This window comes from Mus pahari, chromosome 14 (genome assembly GCF_900095145.1).
Source record: "Mus pahari chromosome 14, PAHARI_EIJ_v1.1, whole genome shotgun sequence".
Taxonomy (NCBI): Eukaryota; Metazoa; Chordata; class Mammalia; order Rodentia; family Muridae; genus Mus; species Mus pahari.
The window spans coordinates 69,981,111-70,006,814 of NC_034603.1; the positions used below are offsets into that span (position 1 = coordinate 69,981,111).

At 41.0% G+C, this 25,704-nt stretch overlaps 1 protein-coding gene and 2 pseudogenes across 6 annotated transcripts in view; 2 read left to right on the forward strand and 1 right to left on the reverse strand.

Moving 5' to 3' along the window:
• The window catches only part of Gpatch8 (G-patch domain containing 8), a 69,737-nt gene extending 46,860 nt beyond the window's left edge, over window positions 1–22,877 (reverse strand). For 3 of the 5 annotated variants that reach the window (XM_029545628.1, XM_029545630.1, XM_021211824.2), the window contains exons 1-3: window positions 10,429–10,506; window positions 3,664–3,681; window positions 659–731 (exon numbers count right to left, since the gene is read on the reverse strand). Coding sequence is in view for 1 of the 5 variants with exons in the window: in XM_021211823.2 (XP_021067482.1) it covers window positions 659–731; window positions 10,429–10,503; window positions 22,801–22,845 (193 nt within the window). In the remaining 4 variants the exon portion in view is untranslated. Of the gene's footprint in view, window positions 1–658; window positions 732–3,663; window positions 3,682–9,258; window positions 9,294–10,428; window positions 10,507–22,800 lie in introns of those variants that run through there. The other 2 variants (XM_029545629.1, XM_021211823.2) reach the window with 2 other exon arrangements.
• LOC110331148 lies at window positions 15,396–15,922 on the forward strand (annotated as a pseudogene).
• A 1,678-nt stretch (window positions 22,878–24,555) lies between the features above and the next one.
• On the forward strand, window positions 24,556–24,997 carry LOC110332603 (annotated as a pseudogene). The gene has a single exon (XR_002381035.2). The product of XR_002381035.2 is annotated as a protein transport protein Sec61 subunit gamma pseudogene (transcript).
• Window positions 24,998–25,704: the final 707 nt, after the last annotated feature.

Genomic DNA, 25,704 nt, shown 5'->3' on the forward strand with positions numbered 1-25,704 from the left:
TTTTAGATTTTACCCAAATGAGTAGTATAGTTAAAAGGAAATGTGTAATAGAACTTTAAATCATGCATTTGCCAGAACCAGATCTAAGTCTGAGAAATGGCCTCTGCTTGGCCAGTCCTAGAAATGTTCTTCTTTCAGTTCACAGCTTATACAGGTTAACTTTCCTCTCTATCACCACTCCCACTCTGACCGCAAAGCAAACAAATCACAGGAAAAATCATTGGCTTCAGGGAGAAATTAGAAAGTCAAAAGTTAAACATGGCTGTTTAATGATTCTCTTTATGATACAGTAATCACATAAATATCACTGAAATGCATAAAGAGAACCTAACGCTCCTTGTTGTCCACCATTGTCACCTCCACATGCAAATTTCAAACAGGCTGGGTCACCATAGTATGTATGACCCTCTAAGTTTTAATAACACAGCAACTTATTCTCACCAATTATTAGCAAATATGGAGGCTATACAATGACTTAAGATAAGGCTGAAGGAAAACAGGTTATTCTAGCAGGGGAGAAGATAGGAGAAAATCAAATACTTGTTTAAAAAAGACAACAAATACATCTGGATACAAGATTTGCTTCATAAACATTTTTTTACTCTTTTTATTATCATCATCGTCGTCATCATCATTTTGGTAAATTTAAAAAACTTACCCTGAAGAGATTTTCCCAATCCCTGGCCCAGCTTCCACCCATGTTTCTGGAGTAAGCGGTGTCCAATATTATCCTGACAGACAGAACAGAGAAACAAACCAAAAATATTCCAATAATATATTCTTCCCTTCCTAGTGACATTAAAATAGGTGATGAACAAGAGAAAAATCTACATATACGCATGCAAAAAAGGTGCTAATAAAAGGATAAATAAATGTGCCCAGTAGAAGGGACATTAATGTAAAAAGAAATGCTGGCTAGTATTTTATATGGGAGGACACACGGGAAAGGGTTCTTTCTGACAGTGTGCTGGGCAACTTCTGTACACAACACTTTAAAGCGAGGGGGGGAAGGGGGAGAATCCACTTATAAAGTTTTAAAACTAACATTAAAAAACATAAAATCAAGGTATTTATACAATCGTATCCACCACCTAGACAGCACCACTTTAAGATAGTTTTGTAAGAAAAGAAAATCTGCATTGTGTTTAGTTACTTTGTTTATGTGTCAGGCTTTCATGACATAAAGTAAGCTGTAAGTGTAAGGCTACCCCAGCACGAGAAATGGAGACAACCACCAAATCCAGGCTAGGCTTGATTGGCTTTAATATATATAGCATATAAATATAACCAGCATGCAGCCAATATTAAACTGAAAACATTGAGGTTAGTAAAACAAGAAGTTAAATCGAGTAAACAAAAAATAAAATGAGCTCAAGCACAGACTGAGTGATGCATTTCAACGTGTAGTCTAACAAAAACGCTAAGATGTTAGAATGAAACAGGCCTAGCAATAAGTCAACAGTAAAGAACCATTAGTGCATGTGGGGTTGACATACATAATGTCTCATCTGGAAACGGTATTTCAATGTAAACCGTATGAAAAGATGCCAGAAACAACAATTAAATGTCAGCTACCGTATGAAGAGTCAAGAAATCAGAAACTTCCATAGCCCTCTGTTTACTTCTCTACTTTTTAAGACTTCTGTGAAGTAACAAGACCAAGCCAAAGAACTGCTGAACACCAGAGAGGGAAAAATGCTACAAATCCAGAAAAGAGTGAAAATGTGGGCTGCAACTCAGAAAAGAGCAGTTGCCTAGCAACTCACCAGGCTAAGTCCAACCCCCAGCACCACAGACACACAATTAAAATAAACCAAAAAATCTTTAATATATAGGTCATATAATTTATAACAATAATCTATCATTTTATTATACCTGAAATCTATAAATTATCTCATAAATTATCTCTGTTCTTTCTCTCTTTCATTCTCTCGTTTGTTCGTCCTTCCTTCCTTTCTTTCTCACCTTTTGCTTTTGTTTTGTTTTTTGAGCTCTGGCTGCAGCTGAGTGGCTGCAATTTTACTGGTGAAAAAGAAAAAAATCACAGTATGATCTCTCAGTATGATCACAGTATGATCTCATTAGCACAGGCTGGTCTGAAGACTTGCTATACACCCAAGGATGACCTTAAACATTTGATTCTCCTGTCTCTACTTCCCTAGGGCTGAGATTACAGATATGCATGCCCGTGCCTGGCTAGAGACGGAACCTAAAGCTTCATGCATGCTAGGCAAGCACTCTACTGACTGAATTGCATCCCTAACCCGCAAGATACTTTTGTGGTTTTGCTTTTTCCAGATAGGTCTCTATGTAGCCTATCCAACTAGCCTGGAACTTGTCATCTTCCATCCTTGGCCTTCTAATAAAGTAATGCTTGGATTACATAGTTGTGTGGGTTTCCAAGGTGTTTTGAAAAAATGAAAGGTGAAGGCAAAAATAAAAAGCTGTTTTAAAAACAAAAGATACTACTGTGATATATGATATTCTCACACACATACATGCTACAGTAAGAGGGCACTAGAAATTACTTTTGCTAAAATTGGAAAGAACTAGAAAAGAAGGCTCTGTGCAATCTCCAGTGATGATGCTCACAGTACTAAATGTCACAAAAACTTTACTGGACACTACTGCTGCTCCTCTTCTCTCCTGCACTGCTAAGAAAAGTATCATCATCTCACCCGATCCTGAGTGTGTCTTACTATAAATACATTTACTGTATTTAAAGAAAAAAAACTAGGTCAATCACATTGAGTCACATCTATAATCCCAGAACTGGGAAGGTGGATGCAAAAGGTGAGTGGATCAGGAGTTCAAGGTCATTCTTGACTATATAACAAATTTAAAACCTATCTGGGTTATATGAATCACAAAACAATAAAAAAAAAAAGGCACAGGGTACTTGCCTAATATGTATAAGGCCCAGATTTGAGCCATACCATCTCAAAATTTTTAAATTAAAAAACAAGCTGGGCGTGGTGGCACATGCCTTTAGTCCCAGCACTCGGGAGGCAGAGGCAGGCAGATTTCTGAGTTCGAGGCCAGCCTGGTCTACAAAGTGAGTTCCAGGACAGCCAGGGCTATTCAGAGAAACCCTGTCTTGGAAAAAAAAAATTGTGAAAGCAAAGCACAACAAAATCCTTCATTTTCCCCACTATCAACCAAGTTTAGCTGCTTATAAGTACCTTTGGAAATGACAAGGATAGCAAAATGACTTTTACATCATGAGCTTGATATGGGGGCACATTCCTTATAATCGCAGCAGCAAGGAGGCTATGGCAAGAGGATCACCTAGAGTTCAATGACAGTCAGAATTAAAAGTGAGATCTTTTTATCTCAAAAAAATAAAATAAAATAAAAATTAAATGACTAACACTTGCAATTCGTTGTTTACTCTCTTGCTACACGAATGCTCTAACAGTGTACAGCATAAAGACTTATGTATTAAGTAATGCTGACAAAAATTGTTGTTTCTCCCCCATTTTGTTATGATCTGTTTTTGCTGTTGGTTTTTCTTTTTCTTAAAGAAATCAATCTTTGGCCACAAGAGATGAGACATTATGCTTACTGTGTTATATTATGAATGCACTAAAGTAAACAGACAGATGAAGCAGTATGCTATTTCCAAAAGCAGTGCAAGTGGAGTGAAAGCATTTCCATACGAACCTGGCTTTAAAAACTGGGCTGTCAAAAGAACAGTTAAATGTAACACAAAGTAAGAAACTGTCCGATCACTAATGGTCGCTTTATTTATTTTTTGTCTTGTTTTCAATTCACTGCTTGCAAGTAATGTATTTATTAAAGGAGACTGAAAGCATAAGTAAAACCACAGTCAGAGCAGCGTGTGTGACTGACAACAGTGAAAGGGAGAGCGAATGTTAAGGAGAACAAAGCAAAGTTTAGGTCATACACATTAGCAGCACTTCTACAGCTCCACTCAAGAGGCTGGCTGTCACCTCGCGGTGACAGTGGCGGTGACAGTGGCGGCACTCTTCTAAAGCCTAAGGTTAAACTGCCCTTTGACTAAATGTACTTCCTCAACTTCTCTAAGCAGGAGCAGAGAATGGAGTGCTCCAGACTATAAACTATCCGTCACGCTGCCGAGTCCTTCTGCTGACAGAAACAAGACAACAAAACAGCACACACATCTCCACACCAGCCTCCTCAGGTAAATGAATAACTAATAAAGACAGCCTGAGCCTCTCCTATCATTTTAAACTACCTGTTTTTGACTGGAAAAAGCTGCTATATGGCTTGTCACAAAACTATTCAATATGATCTCCTACCAAAAGGAGGGGGAAAAAAGGTGGTGGTGACCATGATGAAGCAATACTATATACCTAAATAACTTGCTAAAAACCTGTTTGTTTGTTTGTTTAAAAAAACTGTAAGGTATTTTTATTTGGGGGTGTGTGTGTGTGTGTGTGTCCCTGAGGAGCTCAGAAATGTCAGATACCCTGGACCTGGAACAGGCAGCTATGAGCTACGAGTGCTGAGAATCAATTTAGGTCGTTATGAGAATAACAGTCATTCTTAACCACTTAGTCATTTCTCCAGCCCACCGAATAAATTAAAAAAGAGAAGGGAAAAAAGGAAAGAAGAGAAGAGAAGAGAAGAGAAGAAGAGGAGAGGGAAAGGGAAAGGGAAAAAGGGAAAAAGGGAAAAAGGGAAAAAGGGAAAGGGAAAGAGAAAGAGAAAGAGAAAGAGAAAAAAAGAAAAAAAGAAAAAAAGGAAAAGGGAAAGGGAAAGGGAAAGGGAAAGGGAAAGGGAAAGGGAAAGGGAAAGGGAAAAAGGGAAAAAGGGAAAAAGGGAAAATGCGCTGCTTGTGGACGTTGTACATCGTGGTGCGGAGCCTAGTGCGCACCACGATGTACAACGTCCACAAGCAGAAAATAAAGAGAGAGGAGGAAAAGAAAGAAAGGACAGAGGGAAGGAAAGAGGGAGGGAGGGGAGGGGAGGGGAGGGACAGAGAGGAAGACTAAACAAGAAGTCATGTGCCTACCTACAATCCTAAGAGGAAGAGGAAGAGAAAGGAGGATCAGAGACCAGAGATCCAGGGTCATCCTCTGGGTCTGAAACCAGTAAAGTCTCTAAGAAACCGTCTCAACAAACAACAAAAACAGCCAGGTGTGGTGGTTCACACCTGAAATTCTAGCACTTTGGAGGTTAAAGCAGGACTGTTATGCGTTCAAAGCCATCTTAAGTTACACACTGGCATCTAAGTCAAATTGGACCCTATTTCTCCCCCACACATAAAAAAGTTAATACTATCTACATAAAGATATAATTTGAGTTTTAAATTGTTTTATAGAAACAAAAATTAATCTTTTAGCCTTTTCAAACAATGTACAAATAACAAAGATTTGTGGTGGTAACAGACAAGATTATTTACTATTTAAATGTACATGTAAGAATTACAAAGGAGGGGCTGGAGAGATGGCTCAGCGGTTAAGAGCACTGACTGCTCTTCCAAAGGTCCTGAGTTCAAATCCCAGCAACCACATGGTGGCTCACAACCATCCAAAATGAGATCTGATGCCCTCTTCTGGTGTGTCTAAGGACAGCTACAGTGTAAATAAATCTTAAAAAAAAAAATAATTATTACAAAGGAGGGGACAGGAGAGATGGCTCAGGAGTTAAGAGCAGTGGCTGCCTTTCGGTGGTTCACGACCATCTGTAATGGGATCTGATGCCCTCTTCTGGTGTGTATGAAGACATAGACAGTGTATTTTATATACATAAAATAAATAAATCTTAACAACAACAACAAAAAATTACAAGGATATTTCTATTTTAAACTAAGAAATAAGGCAAATGAAATTTTCCTAAGGAGGACACAGAAAGACAATTTTCTATCTGATTCAGAGTTTCCAGAGTTGTTCAAAATGGCAGCTTTATGATCTTCGGCTGAAAATGAAGTCCTAGTGTGTTCAAATGAAGCTGAACTGAAAACTCTTTTTTGGGGGGGAAGGGAGCAAGATTACCTCGACTGACTTGTTCTGGCTACTTCTAAATTAAAAAGTAAATTAAAATTCTGTACTACCAACATGTGTTCCTGTCTATCATGTTAAGAGTTTTTAAATGGGAGGATCTTCAAATGCAAAAAGTGCTTTATAAGTAACCACCAATATGTTGGAAATGTAATACCAATGTTAAAAAAGCAAACAAAAACCTCAATAACTATTTTAGATGGTCTTCAACATTCTTATTTATCAATTAAACTCGAAGTACAAAACTTTCGCAGGAACTGCTCTCTGCTCCATTTAACTACATACCACTATAGGAACTAGGACCATTTGGCAACAGCAGCACAGTGCATACCAAAACACAGATAAAAATGTATTTTCTTGCAAAGGCTGAATGCAAGTTTTGATACTAGAAAACAGAACCTCAGATTCTCGAGAGAAAGCCAGTTCAGATACATCAGTGACTAGATGAATATTAATCCGACACTCAATTTTCTTTTAGTTGACAACCGGATTTAATTTATAAAATTTAGCCCATTTTCAGCAGAACAAAAATAAGTCTCTTGAGTGGGTTGTAAGCTTTGCTGATTGTGTATTAGAGAGTCTATAAGCAAGAACCAATGCTACCATGTGAACCCATGCAAAGAACAAATTTGTAAAAATTCCCCAAACAAAAAAAAAAATTTATAGCTCACTACAGATGACAATGAAGACTAGAGAGAAAAGCCATAGAGTAATGCTACACCATTCAGCTCCAAGAAGCATACTGTTTATTGTGCAGTCCACATAAGGTCACTGCTAAGAGTCAAATTAGCAGTCTCACAGAGTTACATTTTGGAACTAGTGGAGTCCACAGATCTACACAGATATGCAACATAACAAAACTCCAGGTATACATGTACTACTAAATCCCTACATAAGTAAACTAAACATTGGCAACTAGATATTTGGAAAACTTAACACTAACTTTTTAAAAACCCATTAAACCTGACAACTCCTAAAGTCAGGATTTTTATCAGTCACAATAAAAAAAGCAACGAATCTGGTGGAAAGTTGTACTTTCAATTGTATCAATGACAGCATTTTTTCAAGTCTATGATGCAGGCATTTTTTCTTTTATCCAACTTCATTATCCCATCTGATTTATCATCTTCAAACTAGGATAAGATCATAAAAAAAAAAAATCATATATCCTAAATCATACTAACCGATTCTTGTAACTACAACAGAATCTAAGATTGGGCTAGGGCTTTAGATTATATTTAGTTTTCCCAATATTTTAAATGTATGGAGGTCATAATTGTGGCTTTAACCTCAAAATCTTATAACTAACAACTTTTAAAGTTGAAACTAAAAAAGTTGTTTGCGGTAAGAAAACTTATATATTTTATTCTTTCACTATAATTCAGATAGTCAAGTTATCTGCCAATTCTAATGTAATTTTTTTAGAAAATAGTTTACTCTTGATCAAAAGGATATTTTATTAGTTGAAATAAAGGAAAATAAAACTTTATAGCAAACATTATCAAGTAATTTCTGATTCTTGTTTTTTTTATGAATTTTGTACTTTATGAATTTTGTTTTTAACATTTGCCTACTAAAATTGAGTAACTATATCATCTCACTAACAAATCCAGACTTCAGAAGTTTGGTTAATGTATAATTCATTAATATCTTTGAATCATTTCACATTTTGCTGATTTGTATCAAATATGCTCTATTATGAAACAAATAGCCTTAATTCCATACTCATAATAGCCTTTCATATAGGCATATTCTTGACACAAACCTGTACAGACCTCCATAGTCATCAGTTGCTGTAGATTACCTTGCTTATGTATTGAAATGACTACACTTTAGCTCCTGCAATGATCTGTAGACTCCCAAAGCTGTGTATTCCCAGCCACTTTTGAGTTGCATGCTGTAGCAAAACAGTCAGCACCTCTCAAGATATTGCTGCAGAGAAAGATCTTAATTCAGCAGAGGCTCTGTGTAAAAAGCAACAATCCCACTTAGAACAAAACAGCTCGAGATAGCCAGCCAGCCCCAAAACTAAACACTTATCTGCTGGGCATTCAGATAGAGGACGTTTGTCTCTGGATGAGAAGGGACACTACCTATTTTGATATCAGTCATGTAGGTGTTCCTTTAAAACTTTACATTCTATTTCCAGGTGATTAGGTAGCAGAGGTAAAGCTCTCTGTTTTCTGGGTCCCATTTTTCTTTTTTTTTCTTTTTTTTTTTTTTTTGAGTCCTACCTTCGATTTAACATAATGCATCCTAAAAGGTCTTTCTACTATTATTTAAACTATTAACTCACAATTAATGTATATGTTTATAGACTCCAGAAATAATTTTTCACCAGAAGTATAACTTAATGTAACATATATATCTCTGACCACATATTTATTTTAAAAAGTAAAAGATCTGGTCTGAGCACAGTATCATTTGTTATTTTAATGGCGATAAACATTCTCTACTAAACATGATGTAAGCCGACTCTACTCTTACTCACTGAGATTACTCGGCAATGATTACACGAGCAGACTGACTTGTCACAGTGCTTTGCTTACGAATATGACATGTCCAAGATAAAAAAATCCTGGGCACTGTGAGGAAATAGTATCATTAGTCTCATGTCATAGGAATGGCTTAAAAAATTATAATGTGGACCTACACAGAACTCAAAAGGGCTAAATGTAAATGCTTTAAAAGAAGTATTCGTTAAGTACATTACAAATGAAGCAGGCTACAGATTCAGGCTAATCAAAACTTCCTGATACTGCCCAGTCAACGTGCTCAATAGAAGCCGCAATCTGTGACCTCACAGGACATGGGACTGGGAGGCTCTAACAACTGGGGGTTTGTCCTTAAAACTGATGAAAAAATATTGTTAAATTAAAATGGAAAACTATTTAGGTACAAACCATGTATCTTGCCTACGAATTTCATTATAAAATTCTTCCTGGTGAAAACTGATCCAGAACAAGGCACATGCCTCGGTGGGCTTTACTCAGCAGAGTGGGCTTGGCATTTCCCTCTCAGGTTAAAATGTAAGACTGGACTTTCAGCACACTCTCGGCTATGAACTCTCCCTCTGCAGCATTATCACATGCGTCATCGGTTACTGCCATGCCTAGTCTAGCATCATGCCAGCACATTAAGACAGAAAGTACTATATGCAGTGTTCACTGGACCAGAAAGACAGAAATAAGAAGGGGAGGTAGGGAGAAAGAAACCCTAGAGAAGAAATTAAAAAAAAAAAAAAAAAAAAGGCAGACCGTGCAATACAAACCAGATCATGGCTGCTTAGCTAATATGGGCCAACTGCTGTGGAAGAAAAATGTCGAACACCCCAAGTTGTGTAAATTTCTGTAAACATCTAAACATACACACAAACACACACAACACCAACCTAATTAGGAACACAAATATATGTTGATCCTTTACTATGTCATAGCTTTGAAAACAAGTTAAATTATCTATACTTTCTCAACTGCTTTGTTATTTCACAGAAGGAAAAGAAGCTAGTGTTGCTTAAAGGGAGAGGGGGCCTATCGTGAAGGATATAAAACTTAGGATTTCCTGTCTGACTTTGAATCTACTCGAGTTTTACCAATGTCTCAATTAAATCTTCTTAAGTATATACATGTAAGCACAAATTTCAAATACTGACAATAGCAAGCTTAGACACTTCAACAATGGACAGTTGTTCTACAATAACATTGTTTTATGTCCAAAACTTAAGCTTTTTCTTTCCTCCTAGAAACAGGGTTCTCTCTGTATAGCCCTGACTGTCCTAGAACTCACTCTGTAGACCAGGCTGGCCTCAAACTCATAGATTCACCTGCCTCTGCTTCCCAAGTGCTGGGATTAAAGGCATGTGCCACCATCACTTTTTTTAAATTAAGAGGCAGAGAAAATCTCCTTGTTCTCTGGTTTGGTATCATTACTGTCATAGACTAAGAAGTGTGAAAAGACAAAAGTACTAGCTGTTAACCTGGAAAACAAAAAACAAAAAACTACTAGTCATTTCTTAAGCTACAGAGACCAAGCTTACCATGTCTCACAAGGGTCTAATAGCTTGCTACTTCGTAACTGTTTCTACTAGAACATTTCACACATGATTAGTTGCCCAGAAACGGTATTAAAGGATCAAAATACATTTTACTCCTTTATTTGATTTACAAAAACAGTACACCCAACTTTCTGTCTTTTATCAAGGTTTAATATGGGCCAAAAATAACGTTTTCCCCCATTAAATCCTAACTTTTTCTCTTTGTTTTACACTGATTTTCTAACAAATCACACCCAAAAATCAACCTGATTACTCTAGGGCATGCAAGAAAATGGCTCTAAACTGTAGTATCAGTTGTACGTAAGTTTAACTTCACTCACATCAAGTGTCACACGACCTCTACCTAACTAACTGGCTAAGACCCAAAATAAGCACGGGTCATCTTACCGATTCTATGGGCTTGTCAAGGGATGCTTGTTCAATCTCCAAGTGTCCTTCTTCATACTGATCAAAGTGATTACCCTGGGGAAAAAAAAAAACTGCAGTTATTTTTCAAAAGTAATTATTATCGAAGTAACTGATAATCTAGCCAACTACAAGTTATTTTTAATTTTTATTTTTGGTATAAAACCAAAATTATACTACAAATTTAGACTCTTAAAAAAAAAAAATCTACAGGGACAGTGAGATGGCTCAACATTGTAAAGGCATGTACCACCAAGCTTGATCACTTGAGTTTGATGGCTAGCACACATATGGTAGAAAAAGAGAACCTACTTCAGCCAAGCTGCCCTCTGACAGACACATGTCCCACATACTGCCAGATAAATAAATAGAAATTATTTTCTTAAAAAACTGCCACCAGAGGATGTAGTTCAGTGGTAGAGCTCCTGATCATTACACAAAGGTCCTAGATCAGCCGGGCGTGGTGGCACACACCTTTAATCCCAGCACTCGGGAGGCAGAGGCAGGCGGATTTCTGAGTTCGAGGCCAGCCTGGTCTACAGAGTGAGNGCCAGCCTGGTCTACAGAGTGAGTTCCAGGACAGCCAGGGCTATACAGAGAAACCCTGTCTCGAAAAACCAAAAAAAAAAAAAAAAAAAAAAGGTCCTAGATCAATCATGAGGGATGGAAGGAGTTCAGGAGAAGGATGGCTCAGAAGCTAAGTCTTGTTGCCTAAAGATATAAGCCTGCTGACCTGAGTTTTATCCCGAGAACCCATGTAAAGGACTAATAAGGGCCTAGTAAACCTGGCACACACCTTCGATCCCAACACTCGGGAGACAAAGGAAGACAGATCTCTGATTTCAAAGGCAAAGAGAGTTCCAGGATAATCAGAACTACCTGTTTGGGGGGGGGGGTAGGAAGAGTTCCCTAGTATGCACAAGACCCTCAATTCAACCAGTAGCATAGACAGGAAAATAACAAAAACAAAGGAACTGTCAAAGTAAGGCAGGCAAGCAAAGTAACACAAAACAAAAACCTTAAGAGTCCGTCTTGGGTGCCCGGCGTGGTGGTGCAAGCCTTTAATCCCAGCACTCGGGAGGCAGAGGCAGGTGAATTTCTGAGTTCAAGGCCAGCCTGGTCTACAGAGTGAGTTCCAGGACAGCCAGGGCTACACAGAGAAACCCTGTCTCGAGGATAAAAAAAAAAAAAAGAGTTTGTCTTGGGCTGGAGACATAGATCGCTCAGTGGTTAAAAGCATTGGCTGTTCTTCTAGAGAGGTTCTGTTCCCAGCACCCACATGGCAGCTCACAACCATCTATAACTCCAGTTCCAGGGATCCAGCATCCTCTTCTGGCCTCCTTAGGCACTAGATGTGCACATAGTACATATATAAAGACAGACAAAACATTCAAACAAATTTAATAAATATAATAAAAGTTTAAGAGTCTGTGTCTGGGGGCTGGAGATGCTGCTCAGAGAGTAAGTATTTGCCCAGAATGCAAGAGGCACTACATTCAATCACAAGTCCTGGAAATTAAAAAAGGACCAAGAAAAAAAGGGACTAAATCTAGAATTCTGAACCTCTTTTCCCTTAACAACTAATTATTAACTAAAACCATTATGAACCACTTGTGACAGGTGCTTAAACTGACTTACTTGCGTCCTTTTTCTTTCTTCTTTGTCATGTAGATGTTGGGAACTGAACCTGGGACCTCTGGAAGAGCAGGCAGTGAGCCATCTGAGCCATCTCTCCAGCCCAAACTTTTACTTTCTTTTTATTTTATTTATTTATTTCTGGTTTTTCAAGACAGGGTTTCTCTGTGTAGCCCTGGCTGTCCTGGAATTCACTCTGTAGACCAGGCTGGCCTCGAACTAAAAGATCCACCTGCTTCTGCCTACTAGGCCAAAAAATGGTGGGCTATGCAAACCGATTTTGGAAAAATAAATAAATTCAGAGAAAAAGAAAAAGAAAACCAAGCCGGGCGTGGTGGCGCACGCCTTTAATCCCAGCACTCGGGAGGCAGAGGCAGGCGGATTTCTGAGTTCGAGGCCAGCCTGGTCTACAGAGTGAGTTCCAGGACAGCCAGGGCTACACAGAGAAACCCTGTCTCGAAAAACAAAAAAGAAAAAAAGAAAAAAGAAAAAGAAAACCAAACTAAACATTCTGGATATTAATGGCATTGTTGTATTAGTATAAAGTTCACTGCAAACAGAAGCCACAAAGTGGCACATGCCTTTAATTCCAGCATTCCAGAGGCAGATGTAGGGAGATCTCTGAGTTCAAGGCCACCCTAGTCTACAGAGCAGGTTCCAGAACAGCCAGGACTACACAGAGAGGCCTTGTCTCAGAAAACCAAAATAAATAAACAACAGCAATAATAATAAATCAGAAAGAAAGAAAGAAAGAAAGAAAGAAAGAAAGAAAGAAAGAAAGAAAGAAAGAAAGAAAGAAAGAAAGAAAGAAAGAAAGAGAAAGAAAAAGAAAGAAAAGGAAAGGCCAGGTATGTTAATGCATACTTTTAATCCCAGCACCTGGAAGGCAAATCCAGACCAGATCTCTGAAGGCCAGCCCGGTCTCCAAACAAGCTCCAGGACAACTGGGCAGAGTGGAGCCCTGCCTCCAAACAAACAAACCAAACCAGACTAATACATACAGTATACTATCCCTTTTCTTTTTGGGAGTACAGGGGTGTTGGAGACAGGGTTTCTCTGTGTAGCCTTGGCTGTCCTGGAACTCGCTCTGTAGACCAGGCTGGCCTCGAACTGAAAGATCCACCTCCTTCTGCCTACTGAATGCTGGGACTAAAGGCATGAACCACTGTTTTTTATTGTGAGCATACTGAACTATCTACTCTAATAGAATATGCAATAAGCATATTTGGTTACAGTTCCACAGTCAAATGGTCAATTTGCTTTTTAATCAGAGGAAAATCAACACCACAGCTTCTGGTATTTGCTGTACTATCAATGATTTCTTTCAGTATTTGTATAGTCGTTTATAATTCCTTTAGTGATGCCCGTAAGTCTCTTTCACTTAAGTGTAAATGGCAATGCTAGTATGGCAAGGGAAGCAAGGGCAGAAACACAAGCACAAGTACCACAGTGTTTCAAGAAGAAACTGTAGTGAGCCAAGCGGTGGTGGCGCACGCCTTTAATCCCAGCACTTGTGAGGCAGAGGCAGGTGGATTTCTGAGTTCGAGGCCAGCCTGGTCTACATAGTGAGTTCCAGGACAGCCAGGGCTGCACAGAGAAACCCTGTCTCGAAAAAACCAACCAAACAAACAAAAAAAACAACCACCAACCAAAGAAGGAAGGAAGGAAGGAAGGAAGGAAAGAAAGAAAAGAAAAGAAATATACCTCAGGCTAGAATCTATTTTCATTAGTATTAGAATTGATTAAATCACAAGAAAAAGACAAAAACCTCTATATACACCAGATCCACAATTCAAGACACTATAAGTCTTGTATGGCATATGCCTGTAATCCCACATCCCTAAGGCAGAAGCAGGGAACAGCTGTAAATTCAAGGTCAACCAGGGCTACAATTCCTTACTTGTCTCAAAAACAAAACAAGGAAATCAAAATAAGATTTCATTAATTACCAGGCTCAGAGAACAGGTCTGACCCCCAGCACTTGGGAGTTAAATGCAGAAATATTCAGAACTGGGGGTTCTAGAACAGCCTGAGCTATATAATACTGTCTTTAAAAAAAAAAAAAAAAACCAAACATGAATTTTATCACTCTCAGAAAATAAGTATTTTGCCACCCAGTAGTAGGGACTGAACCCAGAAACGTAGTAACGGTAAGCAAGCATTCCATTGCTGAACTACATATCCAAACCAGAAAATAAAAATCTTTTGTTACTATTTTTTGTTTAGATATAAATTCTCTAATAGCCTAGGCTGTCCTTTAATTCCTTATGTAACTGAAGCTAGCCTTGAACCTCTAATCTTCCTCATTACACCTCCCAAGTCCAGTGAAATTAGAGTGTGAATCACTGTACCCAGGCAAAAACAGTAATCTTTTTTTTTTTTTTTTAAGATTTATTTATTTATTATTTGTAAGTACACTGTAGCTGTCTTCAGACAGTCCAGAAGAGGGTGTCAGATCTTGTTACAGATGGTTATGAGCCACCATATGGTTGCTGGGATTTGAACTCCGGACCTTTGGAAGAGCAGTCAGGTGCTCTTAGCCATTGAGCCATCTCACCAGCCCCCCAAAAACAGTAATCTTAAACGTGTTAAGAAAATAGGCCGTTCTTTCACCTTTTCTCTCATTCTTTCCCCCACTTTGGTTCTTACTTTTCACATTGTACCACTGAACTCTTTTTTTTCCCCCTCGAGACAGGGTTTCTCTATGTATCAGTCCTGGTTGTCCTGAAACTCACTTTGGAGACCAGGTTGACCCCAACTACCCAAACTGCAGAGTGCTGGGATCAAAGGCATATGCCACCATTACTGGCTTACCGCTCTTAGCCCCTAAAATGTTTTAAGGGGTCTAAGACTAACTCAAGTCATGGAGCATTTGTTCAACATGTGCAACACCCTGTGTTTAATCCCCAGAACAAGGAAACTTTAGAACACATCACCCAAACAGAAAGTACATAAAATGTAAAGTATCCCAGGTATAAAGGAGTAAATCAGAATAGTTAAGTGTTTTAAAAACATTTTTAAGTCATTGGGTTAGAAAAACAGCTTGACCTATGGGTAAAGGCACGTGCTACCAAGTCCAAGAAGAGTTGCACTCCTGAATCTGCACAGTAAAAGAACTGACTTCTCATCTCCACACATGGCTGTGATAATATATGTGCCCACAAACAATACATAATGAAGTCAAAACTTTTAGCTCTGAAAGGTTAACTGTAGGGTGCTTGCCCAGTCCATACAAAGCCCTGGATGCAATTCCCAGCCCCATATAAAGTGGATATGGCAGTGCACAATGGTAATCCCATCTCGGCAACCAGATAATGGAAGCAAGATTCAAGGTGACCGGCCAGGGCGAGAGGGAACGAAGCATCGAGCTGGCAGTGACTGAGACGCAGTACTGAGGCTTCTTCCTTCTCGCCCTTCTTGCCCTCTTGGCGGTCACCTTCATGGTGGCAGAGAGAGAGAGAGAGAGAGAGAGAGAGAGAGAGAGAGAGAGAGAGAGAGAGAGGCAGCGAGTGTTCGGAGTGGACCTGGAGACCCTGCACAAGGACTGCGGCATGGTTACCTGTGGGGCCCAGACCCAGCGTGTCCATTGCAAGGTGCCCTGCAACTGGAAGGAATTTGGAGCCGACTGCAAATACAAGTTTGAGAGCTGGGGGACATGTGATGGGAGCATTGGCACCAAAGCCCGCCAAGGGACCTTGAAGAAGGTGCGGTACAACGCCAGTGACAGGAGACCATCCATGTGACCAAGCCCTGCACCTCCAAGATCAAGTCAAAGACCAAAGCCAAGAAAGGAAAAAGAAAGGACTAAGTCAGGAGGCCAGAGAGCCTCTGGCCTTGCCTGGAGCCTAAATAGAGCCCTCCTCTCCCACAGGCCCAAGCTATAACCCACCAGTGCCTTTTGTCTTCCTGTCAGTTTTGTCAATCATGCCTGCCCTCTCACACCCACTCCAAGTGCCCAAAGTGGGGAGAGACAAGGGATTCTGGAAAGTGAGCCTCCCCATACCTGCTTTTCTCCTGTAATGAAGAAATGAGGAGGAGGAGGAGGAGGAGGAGGAGGAGGCCGCCGCCGCCACCACCACCACCGCCACCGCCATCCGGCCCAAAAGATCTTTTTTAAAATAAATATCTCTTTACTATTCATATAGAATTAGAAATGTGGCCTTTGGATAATTCATATTTGTTTGTTTTGCCTTAATTATAAACCCTGTGTCCTTTGTGGGGTTTTGGTCTGTTTTGGTTTTTTTTTGTTTTTTTTTTTTTGTTTTTTTTTTTTTTTTGGTCAGGCTGGTAAAATGACTCAGCATGTAAGAGCACCAACTGCTCTTCTGAAGGTCCTGAGTTCAAATCCCAGCAACCACATGGTGGCTCACAACCATCCGTAATGAGTTCTGACGCCCTATTCTGGTGCATCTGAAGACAGCTACTGTGTACTTAGATATAATAATAAATAAATCTTAAAAAAAAAAAAAAGAGGGGGAAAAGACAGAAAACTGTTGGAGATTGGTTCTAATGCTTTGTCTTAACTCGGCTTCCAAAAATCACACGGGAATCTGCATATCCAAATGCTAAGGGTCCCTGTCCCGAATGGGTTTTTGATTGATCAATAAAGAGTCAGTGACCAGTGGCTGGGCGGGGTGAAAGAGGCAGGAGTTTTAGGATTCCCAGGCAAGAAAAACAGGGATTCCGCTGAGAAAGGGTGTGGGATGGACCACACCATGACAGGGGAAGCAGAGAGATCAGAATTAAGAATCACTCCCCTTCTTGGGTCTTGGGCAACAAAGATAAAACATAGATTCAGAAATTGTTAACTAAGGAATACTGGAGGGAAGTGTGGGCTAGCCTCTGGGAGGTTTGGAAGTGCCCAGTCATTGAGCCAGTCAAGGTATATCAAAATTAAGGTGGTGTTTGTGTGTGTTCCAGAGAACTCTGGTGGGTGACTTAGAAGCAATCACCCACTGGGAGTTCAGTGCAGATTAACAATTCACCACTTACAGGAAACAATAGAAATCTGTTCATTTGTTATCTCTTGCACACCTACATTAGAATAGCAACTCTAGTCCGAAGTACTAGACACATGCACACAAACAGACACACAAAGCCTGCTTCTGTGACCTAAATAGACAATGAACCTCTTTTCAAGTAAATGTCTTCTGCGAGTGCTATTCTATTATCATAAATGGCTCACAAAAGATGCCAGGGTCACAACTCAATGGTAAAAGATTTTCATAGCATGACTAAACCCTGATTATGCATTTTTCATTAGTTTATGTAAAACTTGAATCTGTGAACAAATGTCTTACTTTGCAGAAAGAGGTGATGTCTCACTCAGAAACTGAGGTCAGATTCCGAAGGAGCCATTAAAGCTTTATGAGACAAACACAAACCAGTTGTAATGACCAAGTTTCCAAAGATAAAACCTTTGAAAAGCTACAGCTGTGCAGCACTTGCTTGGTACCCAACACTGCCCACCTAAAACCCAGGACTGGTAGTGCAGGCCTACAATCCCAGTCATTTGGAGTCTGAGGCAGGAGGACTGCAAATTCAAACAGGACCTGCTGAGACAACAGAACAGTTAAAGGCCAGCCTATGTAATTTAGTAAGACCCTGTCTCAAAAAATAAAATAAAGAGGGCTGGGGTAGTGGTACAGGCTGTCCATCTATAATCCCAACACTCGTGGCACAGGCAGAATTAGTTCACCGCCACGCTGGGCTACACAGTGTATCTGAGGCCAGTTTCTGCCACTTGAGATCCATGCCCTGATCCTGGAGCTTGGGGTGGGAAACATTGTGTGTGTGTGTGTGTGTGTGTGTGTGTGTGTGTGTGTGTGNGAGAGAGAGAGAGAGAGAGAGAGAGAGAGAGAGAGAGAGAGAGAGAGAGAGAGAAGAGAAGAGAGAAAGTAGAGGAAAAAAGTCTAAAACTGAAACAAAACAATGTATCCTTTATAAGTGAAACTTGGTCAGAAGCCCTTGAAAAACAAGGTACAGATCTGGACAAAACAGAACAGAGGAAAAACTGTCATTGTACTGCCCATCTAAAAGGCCACTTATTTGTGTGGTCTATAAATCTACCCTTCATAACTCATGATTCAATTATACTTGTATAAAATATAAAATCCAGGCTAGAGATACAACTCAGTTGGTAGTATTACTCTTGCTCAAACAAGGCCCAGGGTTCAATCTGGCCAAGTGGACATGGTGGCACACGCCTATAATTCCAGCATTTGACAGGCAGAAGAATTAGACTTTGAATACTACTCATCTAGTGAGTCTGAGGCCAGCCTGAGCTGTGTGAGCCCCTATCTTTAAGATAAATAAATAAACAGCAGATAAAACTGCTAGTAGAAAAAATGATCTTCAATACATGTTCAGAGTCAAAACATCAGGCAGCAAGATGGTTAGGCTGGTAAAGGCACTTGCCATGCAAGCCTGACTACCTGCATTCAATCCCAAAAGTCCTCATAAAGATGGAGGAGATAACTAACTATAAAGTAGTGACTTGACCTTACCTTCATACATGCACAGTGGCAAGCATGCCCACGCCCCCAACACACACACACACACACACACACACACACACACTTAAAAAAAAAAAGGATGAAAAAGCCAATCTAGGGGTTAGAGAGATGACTTGGTAGTAAAAACATATAGGAAGTACTCTTGCAGAGGACCTAGCACCCATGGAGGATACCCAGGATGCAATTTACACCTGCTTCTAACTCCCTCTTTGGCTTCCTTAGGTACTGCACTCACAAGCACAAACCCCTCATAGATATTCACATATACACATCATTATGAGAAAAACAAAAAGACAATCTTCTAAAAAATTATCTTTGATGAGCAGTGATGGTACATGCCTTTAATCATAGTACTCTCAGGAAACAGAGGGAGACATTATCTCTATGAGTTTGAGGCTAGCCTGGTGTACACAGAGTTCCATCCAGGGCTACACAAAACAAAAAAACAAGTAATTATATTAAAAAGAAAAAAATGGAAAAGCCCATCTAAATTTAATCCCTATGATATAACCGATATATTAATCAAGTTACTTATCTAAGCCACAATTATTTCACTTAAAGATGGATAGCAGCTACTTCTTAGTTATTATAAAAACTGAGATATACACAAACCCCTAAGAGTAATGTTTTTTTTTCTTTCATTTTCTTAATGCTTGAAAATTTTTATTTGTGTTTGTGGGAGCACACATGTGGAGCTGGTCAGAGGACAAACTGTGGGAGTCAGTTTTCTCCTAGCGTAGGTTCTGGGAATCAAATTCAGGTGCTCAGACTCAGTCAGACTCGGTCTTTTCTAGCCGAACCGTCTTAAACACACCTTATTTAATTTTTGAGTCAGTGTCTCACATAACCCAGGCTAGCTTCAAACTCGCTTATATAACCAGAGGTAATATGGAAAGCCTAATTTTCCCTCTATCTCCAAAATTCTGGGATTATGGGAACTCATCACCAGAAGTAGCCTGAACTTAAAAAAAAAAACTTACAAAAAAAAAGGAGGGGTGGGGTCAGGTTGGAGAGATGGCTCAGTGGTGAAGAGCACTGACTGCTCTTCCAGAGGTCCTGAGTTCGACTCCCAGCAAACACACATGGTGGCTCACAACCACCCTGTAATAGGGTTTGATGCCCTTTTCTGATGTGTCTAAAGACAGCTACAGTGTACTCTACATAAATTTAAAAAAAAAAAAAAAAAAAAAGACAGGGTTTTGCTATGCTCAACTACTTAAAACCTTAAAAGGCTACATTAACTTTAGTAATCTAAACTTGAAAACATATTTCAAGATCTATTACTCAAAGAGCATCTTCCTGTTTCATTCTCTCTTCAATGGCTGGCTCTAAACCAAAGGGCAGTACTGACAGTTGATCAGTATTAAAACACCCAGAGATAAATATATTAACTATTCTCGTTTTTATTATTTTTTTTTTCTTCGAGACAGAGTTTTTCTGTATAGCCCTGGCTGTCCTGGAACTCACTCTGTAGACCAGGCTGGCCTCGAACTCAGAAATCCGCCTGCCTCTGCCTCCTGAGTGCTGGGATTAAAGGTGTGCGCCACCACACCTGGCTTCGTTTTATTATTATTTTTGTTACTATTATTACTACCATGGTGGTAAGGATCAAATCCTTCACAAATTAGGGAAATACTCTACCACTGAACATATTATACCCCCCAGCCCTTAAGTATTTTTAAAGGCATGTTTTTTTTTAGAAACTATAGCATAATAATTTACAAAAGGGGCTGGGAATGTAACTAGTAGTTGAGAACCTGCTACACACATACACACAAACATAAATATACACATAAACAAATAAATAAATAAAACAATTTAAAATGTAACTCCATTTCTGAGTTGGTGACTTAGCTCAGTGGGTAATAGTGCTTGCTAGTATCTCCACAAAGCCCTGGGGATGAAAGGCTACCCAGCTGTAAACCCAGCACTTCTGAGGTTGAGGAAGGGGAGTCAAGAGATTCAAAGTCATCCCTGGCTATATACTGCAGACTTGAGGTTAGTGCTAGTATGAGATACATACAACATGTTTCACAATTTTCCCATTTCCAATACTTTATGCAAAATACCAAGACATTTAGAATTTTAAGTGGGTTATGTCAGAGCAAGTGCAGAAAATACAATTAAAATGTATGTGCTAACATCAAAGAGCTCAAAGAATCTCTATTTTTGTTTTTAAAAACATTTTATTATATTTACGTCATGGGGGGCTGTCAGAGGCCAACTCTGGGGAACAGGTTTGGTTCTTTCCTTCCACCTTGTGGATGCTCAGGTGCTAACTCAGCTCAGATTTGATGGCAAATTCCCTAAGCCACTTCTAAGGCTGTGACTTTTTATTATTTTTTTTAAATTTTTTATCATTGTGCATATCAAGTGAGGGGTCAATTTGGGGTCAGAAGCCAACTTTTTGGAGTTGGATCTCTCCTTCCACCTTCCAGGGATCAAACTGAGGTTGTCAGGCTTGTGAGGCAAAGGCTTTTTACCCACTGACCCATCTCATTATACCCTTAAATCAGATTTTATATCACCTCAACTAAAGCATCGAAGAGTCTCCCTGCTTAGTTTCCAAGTGACAACACTCACATCCTAATAGTCAGTTTTCAGTATCTTCATTCAAAACCCCGTTTGAGCCTGCTGAAATGAGGGCCATTTTTCCTCAAAACTGTCCGTTTTCAATTTTATTAAGTCACCTTGAAATTCTCTTCTCTGAAAAGCTTTCGAAGGCTTTCATCATCAGTATGTGTCCTAAATAATTTTAAATTAATTAAAAAATAGTTGTAAAGCTTATATACTTTATATCTGATTCATAGGGCTTGCTATAAGGGAGAAAGAAAAGAAAAGAAAGACAGCCTTCCTTCCTTCTCGGGTATCAAATGTCCACCTCAAACTTCGGTGGACCTGAGATAAATCCTTAAAACACCTTAAGATGCTGTGCTGGGCTGCAGCTTATGCGGCAGGCACATGACCACAAGGCTTTTTCAGCAACTCCCAAATCCCTTACTGCTGCAAAACTTCTCGTAGCGTTCTACACCTACGACTATTAAACAGTGTTGATTTTAAACCGTTGAAATTGCTTTGTCTATTTATCAACCCAGTCATCTTCAAGAATTCAAACCCTTCAAATTGCCTTCTGACACAGCTCGAGGTGCGTTGAGGAAGCTCAAAGGAATATAAAAACTCGAGTTCGGAGGCTCATCCCTTGACCTAAATTGCTGTTGCCAGGAGATGCGGTAGTAATGCAGTGATTTGCAACTGAGGATGTATTTTACCTAGAAATAGCCAAAGGCTACTAAATCCTTTATTGTCTCCCAACTATGTCTGCAGTAACAATTTCAACAGCTAAAAGCAGAATTATTCTAATTCGGCCTTTGTTGTTTTTTTTTTGTTTTTGTTGTTGTTGTTTTCTTTAATGCCTGCCACCCCACGGACATCTTTCCCAGATCAACATTTGCAAACGAAGACAGAAAAAAAAAAAAAAAATCAAGGTTTAGGGACGAACTCTCTCCCGCTTGGAAAGGCCATAATTATGCTTCTTTACAAATCTTGGTAGGTCTCGAAGTTTACGCCAGTCCACAGACCTATACCTTACTGTCCCCAACCCGATCAACGGCCTGTAAACAACAGCAGTTATTTATGCCCAGAGAAAGCTCAATGGCTCGCCTCAACAAAAAGGCGTCTTTGATAAGAAAGGGCGCCCTTTACCAGGGGGAAGACTAGGTTAGATAGACGATAAAGGGCTTGTTTATCACAATGGGAAAACCGAGAGACGATCCCCAGGATGATCGGGGCGAGCAAAATCCAAGGCTTCCATCGCCCCGGCCTGAAAACCGCTGGCCCAAGCCTTCCCCACCCCAGCCCTTCTCCCCCGGGGGCCGGGCCGGCCTTGCGCCTGCACAGGCCCCGAGACAGGCAAAGCGCAGCCCCCACAACGCGCCCGGCTGCGGGGCGGGAAGCCAGGGGCAAAACCAGGAGGAAAAGCCGAGCCTGCGAGGCGGCGTGAATTAGGGATGAAGCCGGGGACGCGGCCTCAGCTCAGCCCGGGAGGCCCCTGGAGAAATGAGAGGCAGGAAAGAGAGAGAGCCGGCTTGCAAGGCGGAGCGGAGAGCAGAAGGAAGGAGAGCCGGGAGGCCAGGACGGAGGCGGCCCCGGGCTCGCGGCGAGCCCTCCGGGGGCGTGGGTGGTCCTCGGCGACGCCCGTGTTTACCTGAAAGTCTCTGTCCTCGTTGAAGCGGGAGAAGCGGTCCGCCATCTTGCCGCTCTCACTCCTCCTCAGGACGACGCTCTCCGGCTCGCTCCTCCCCTCCCGCGACGCCCGCCCTCTCCCTGTTTCCACGCCCCCTCCCACGCCCACCGGGCGCGCGCAGCAGGCGGGGCGGGGGGGGGAGGATGTGTGCGTGGGGGGGGGGTAGGGGAGGTGTGTGGGGAAAGGAGGGAACAGGAATGCGTTCCGACGGGAATCCCGAAGGCGCAGGCGCCTTGCAGGCCTGGAAGGCGGAACCTTCCCCGCACACCGCTCGGTTTCACGCCCGGCCCCGAGCGACCCCAGCGGGCCGCCCAGGCGCGCTCGCTCGCTCGCTCGCGCCGGCGCGCTGCAAGCGCTTCCGGAGGGAAAGATCAGCAGGGCAGGGCATTTCGGGGGCTGGGGAGTATCCACTTGCTCCCTAAGCGGTGTTCACAGGTCTTTCTTCCTTATGCTCTTGTTTACGGTCAAGCCCATCCTGGATTTGTAATGATATACAGTGTAATGCTGTACAGTAGCATGAGATCTGACTTTACAGCTAGAGTACGTTTTAAGTGGTATTTTGTTTTTGTTGTTTTGTTGACAGGGTTTCTTGTAGTTCTCTATGTAGTAGAGCCTCGCCCCCGAAGTCCAAAGAGGGTATTTTTTTTTTTAATTAATACATAATAACATTACTTAAGAGGTAGCAAAAAGCCGGGCGGTGGTGGCGCATGCCTTTAATCCCAGCACTTGGGAGGCAGAGGTAGGCAGGTTTCTGAGTTCGAGGCCAGCCTGGTCTACAAAGTGAGTTCCAGGACAGCCAAGGCTACACAGAGAAACCCCGTCTCAAAAAACCAAAAAAAAAAAAAAATCTCTCAAAGGGCTTCCATTCCAGGCAGGAAGTCAGGTAACCAATAAAATGACCTAATAGTTGTAAATTTAAACGAGTATCTATCCCTGCTTGAGGCTGAGGGGAAATTAAGTCAGGTTATCCTTGGCTACATAGGGAGTTCAAAGCTAGCTTGGGCTATACAAAACCTTGCTTCAAACAACAAAATCTAAGTGAAACTACAGGGCGGGTGGGGGACTGTAATGAAAAGCATGAGCTATCTTAAAACTACCTATAAATCAAGGCATAACAAGGGGTTCACAACCTTGGAGATATATTCATGTCGTTGGATCCCCTGAAACTAGAGTTACAGACAGTTAAGAATCACCATGTCGGTGCTAGAAACAAACCCAGGAACTCTGCATGAGGTACAAGTGCTTTTAACTGCTTAGCCATCTCTCCAGCCCTTGTTTTCTTTCATGTTTTCACAGTGCAGGGGAGTGGGGATGGGGGGGGGGCTTGTTTAATTTTACCTAGTAGTATAAGACTGCTTCGCCTACATGAATGTATGTATGTGTATCAGCTCTTAACAGCTGAACCATCTCTCTAGCCCCCTCCACCTTATTTTAAGACGAGGTCTCTCCTTAAACCTGGTGCTCTCCCGAGTCAGCTAGCAAGCTTCGGGAATTTGCAGCTGGCACTAGGGAAGGTGAGGGTGTGGGCAGAGCTGAAAGTCCAAGGGACTAGTCACAAGGCAGTCTAGAGAGCAGTTGGATCCTAAATCTTCTTCTTCTTTTTTTTTTTTTTTTTCCACTCAGGTAGCAGCTGGAGGCTTTTTCTAGAAATGCTAACAGATCATGGGCTTTTAACATGCCGGCTCTAATCAAGAAGAAAGTAATTTGCCAAAATGAGAGGATCTGTTAAAAACCAACTGTCCTGTTCCGTTGGGCTCAGTTCTCTCCTCAGCTACGTGTCTCTATGTTCTCAATCCGCCATCCCACAAACATGGATCAGGTAATGCAGTTTGTAGAGCCAAGTCGGCAGTTTGTAAAGGACTCAATTCGGCTGGTTAAAAGATGCATCAAACCCGACAGAAAAGAATTCCAGAAGATTGCCATGGCTACAGCGATAGGATTTGCTATCATGGGATTCATTGGCTTCTTCGTGAAACTGATCCATATACCCATTAATAACATTATTGTGGGTGGCTGAGTACTTTCTCATCACGGGACAAGTGAACCAGTGAGGGGGTGACAAGCTCATGAAGTAAAACATTGCCTGGATGCTTTGTGGTTTTGTTTCTTTCCTCCTTCCTATGAGGTTTTCTACTTCTCAATTAAAATAATTTCAAAAAAGAACAAAAAACCAAAACCAACTGTCTCAGTCACTGTTTTAGTGCTGTGAAGAGACACCATGACTAAGGCAACTTTTAGAAATCATTTAATTGGGGGCTTACAGTTGCAGAGGTTTAGTCTGTTATCATCATGGCGGGAGCATAATAGACTGCAGGTAGGCACTGGAGCAGTATATGAGAGCTATGTCCTGACTCACAGCAGGAGGGATGGGGGGATGAGATTGGACCTGACGTGGGCTTTTGAAACCTCAAAGCCACCTCCAGTGACACACTTCCTCTGAGGAGACCACAGCTCCTAATCCTTCTATTCCTTTCAAGCAGCTTAGCTCCCTGGTAGCTAAGCATTCAAATATATGAGGCTATGGAAACCATTCTTTTTTTTTTTTTGGTAGCCCTGGCTGTCCTGGAACTCACTTNGTAGACCAGGCTGGCCTCGAACTCAGAAATCCACCTGCCTCTGCCTCCCGAGTGCTGGGATTAAAGGCCTGCACCACCAGGCCCGGCTGGAAACCATTCTTATTCAAACCACCACACCAATATTCTAGTCAGAGTCAGACTTCCCCTGCAAACCCTCTGTGGGAAGCTGGCTGACAGAAGCAAGGTCTTCCTTACCCACAAAGGGATGAAGGAGTATTACCCCAACATAAAATCACAGTTCTGACCAAATACCACAAGACAAGCTTACCATTCTGGAAGCCCCATTCAG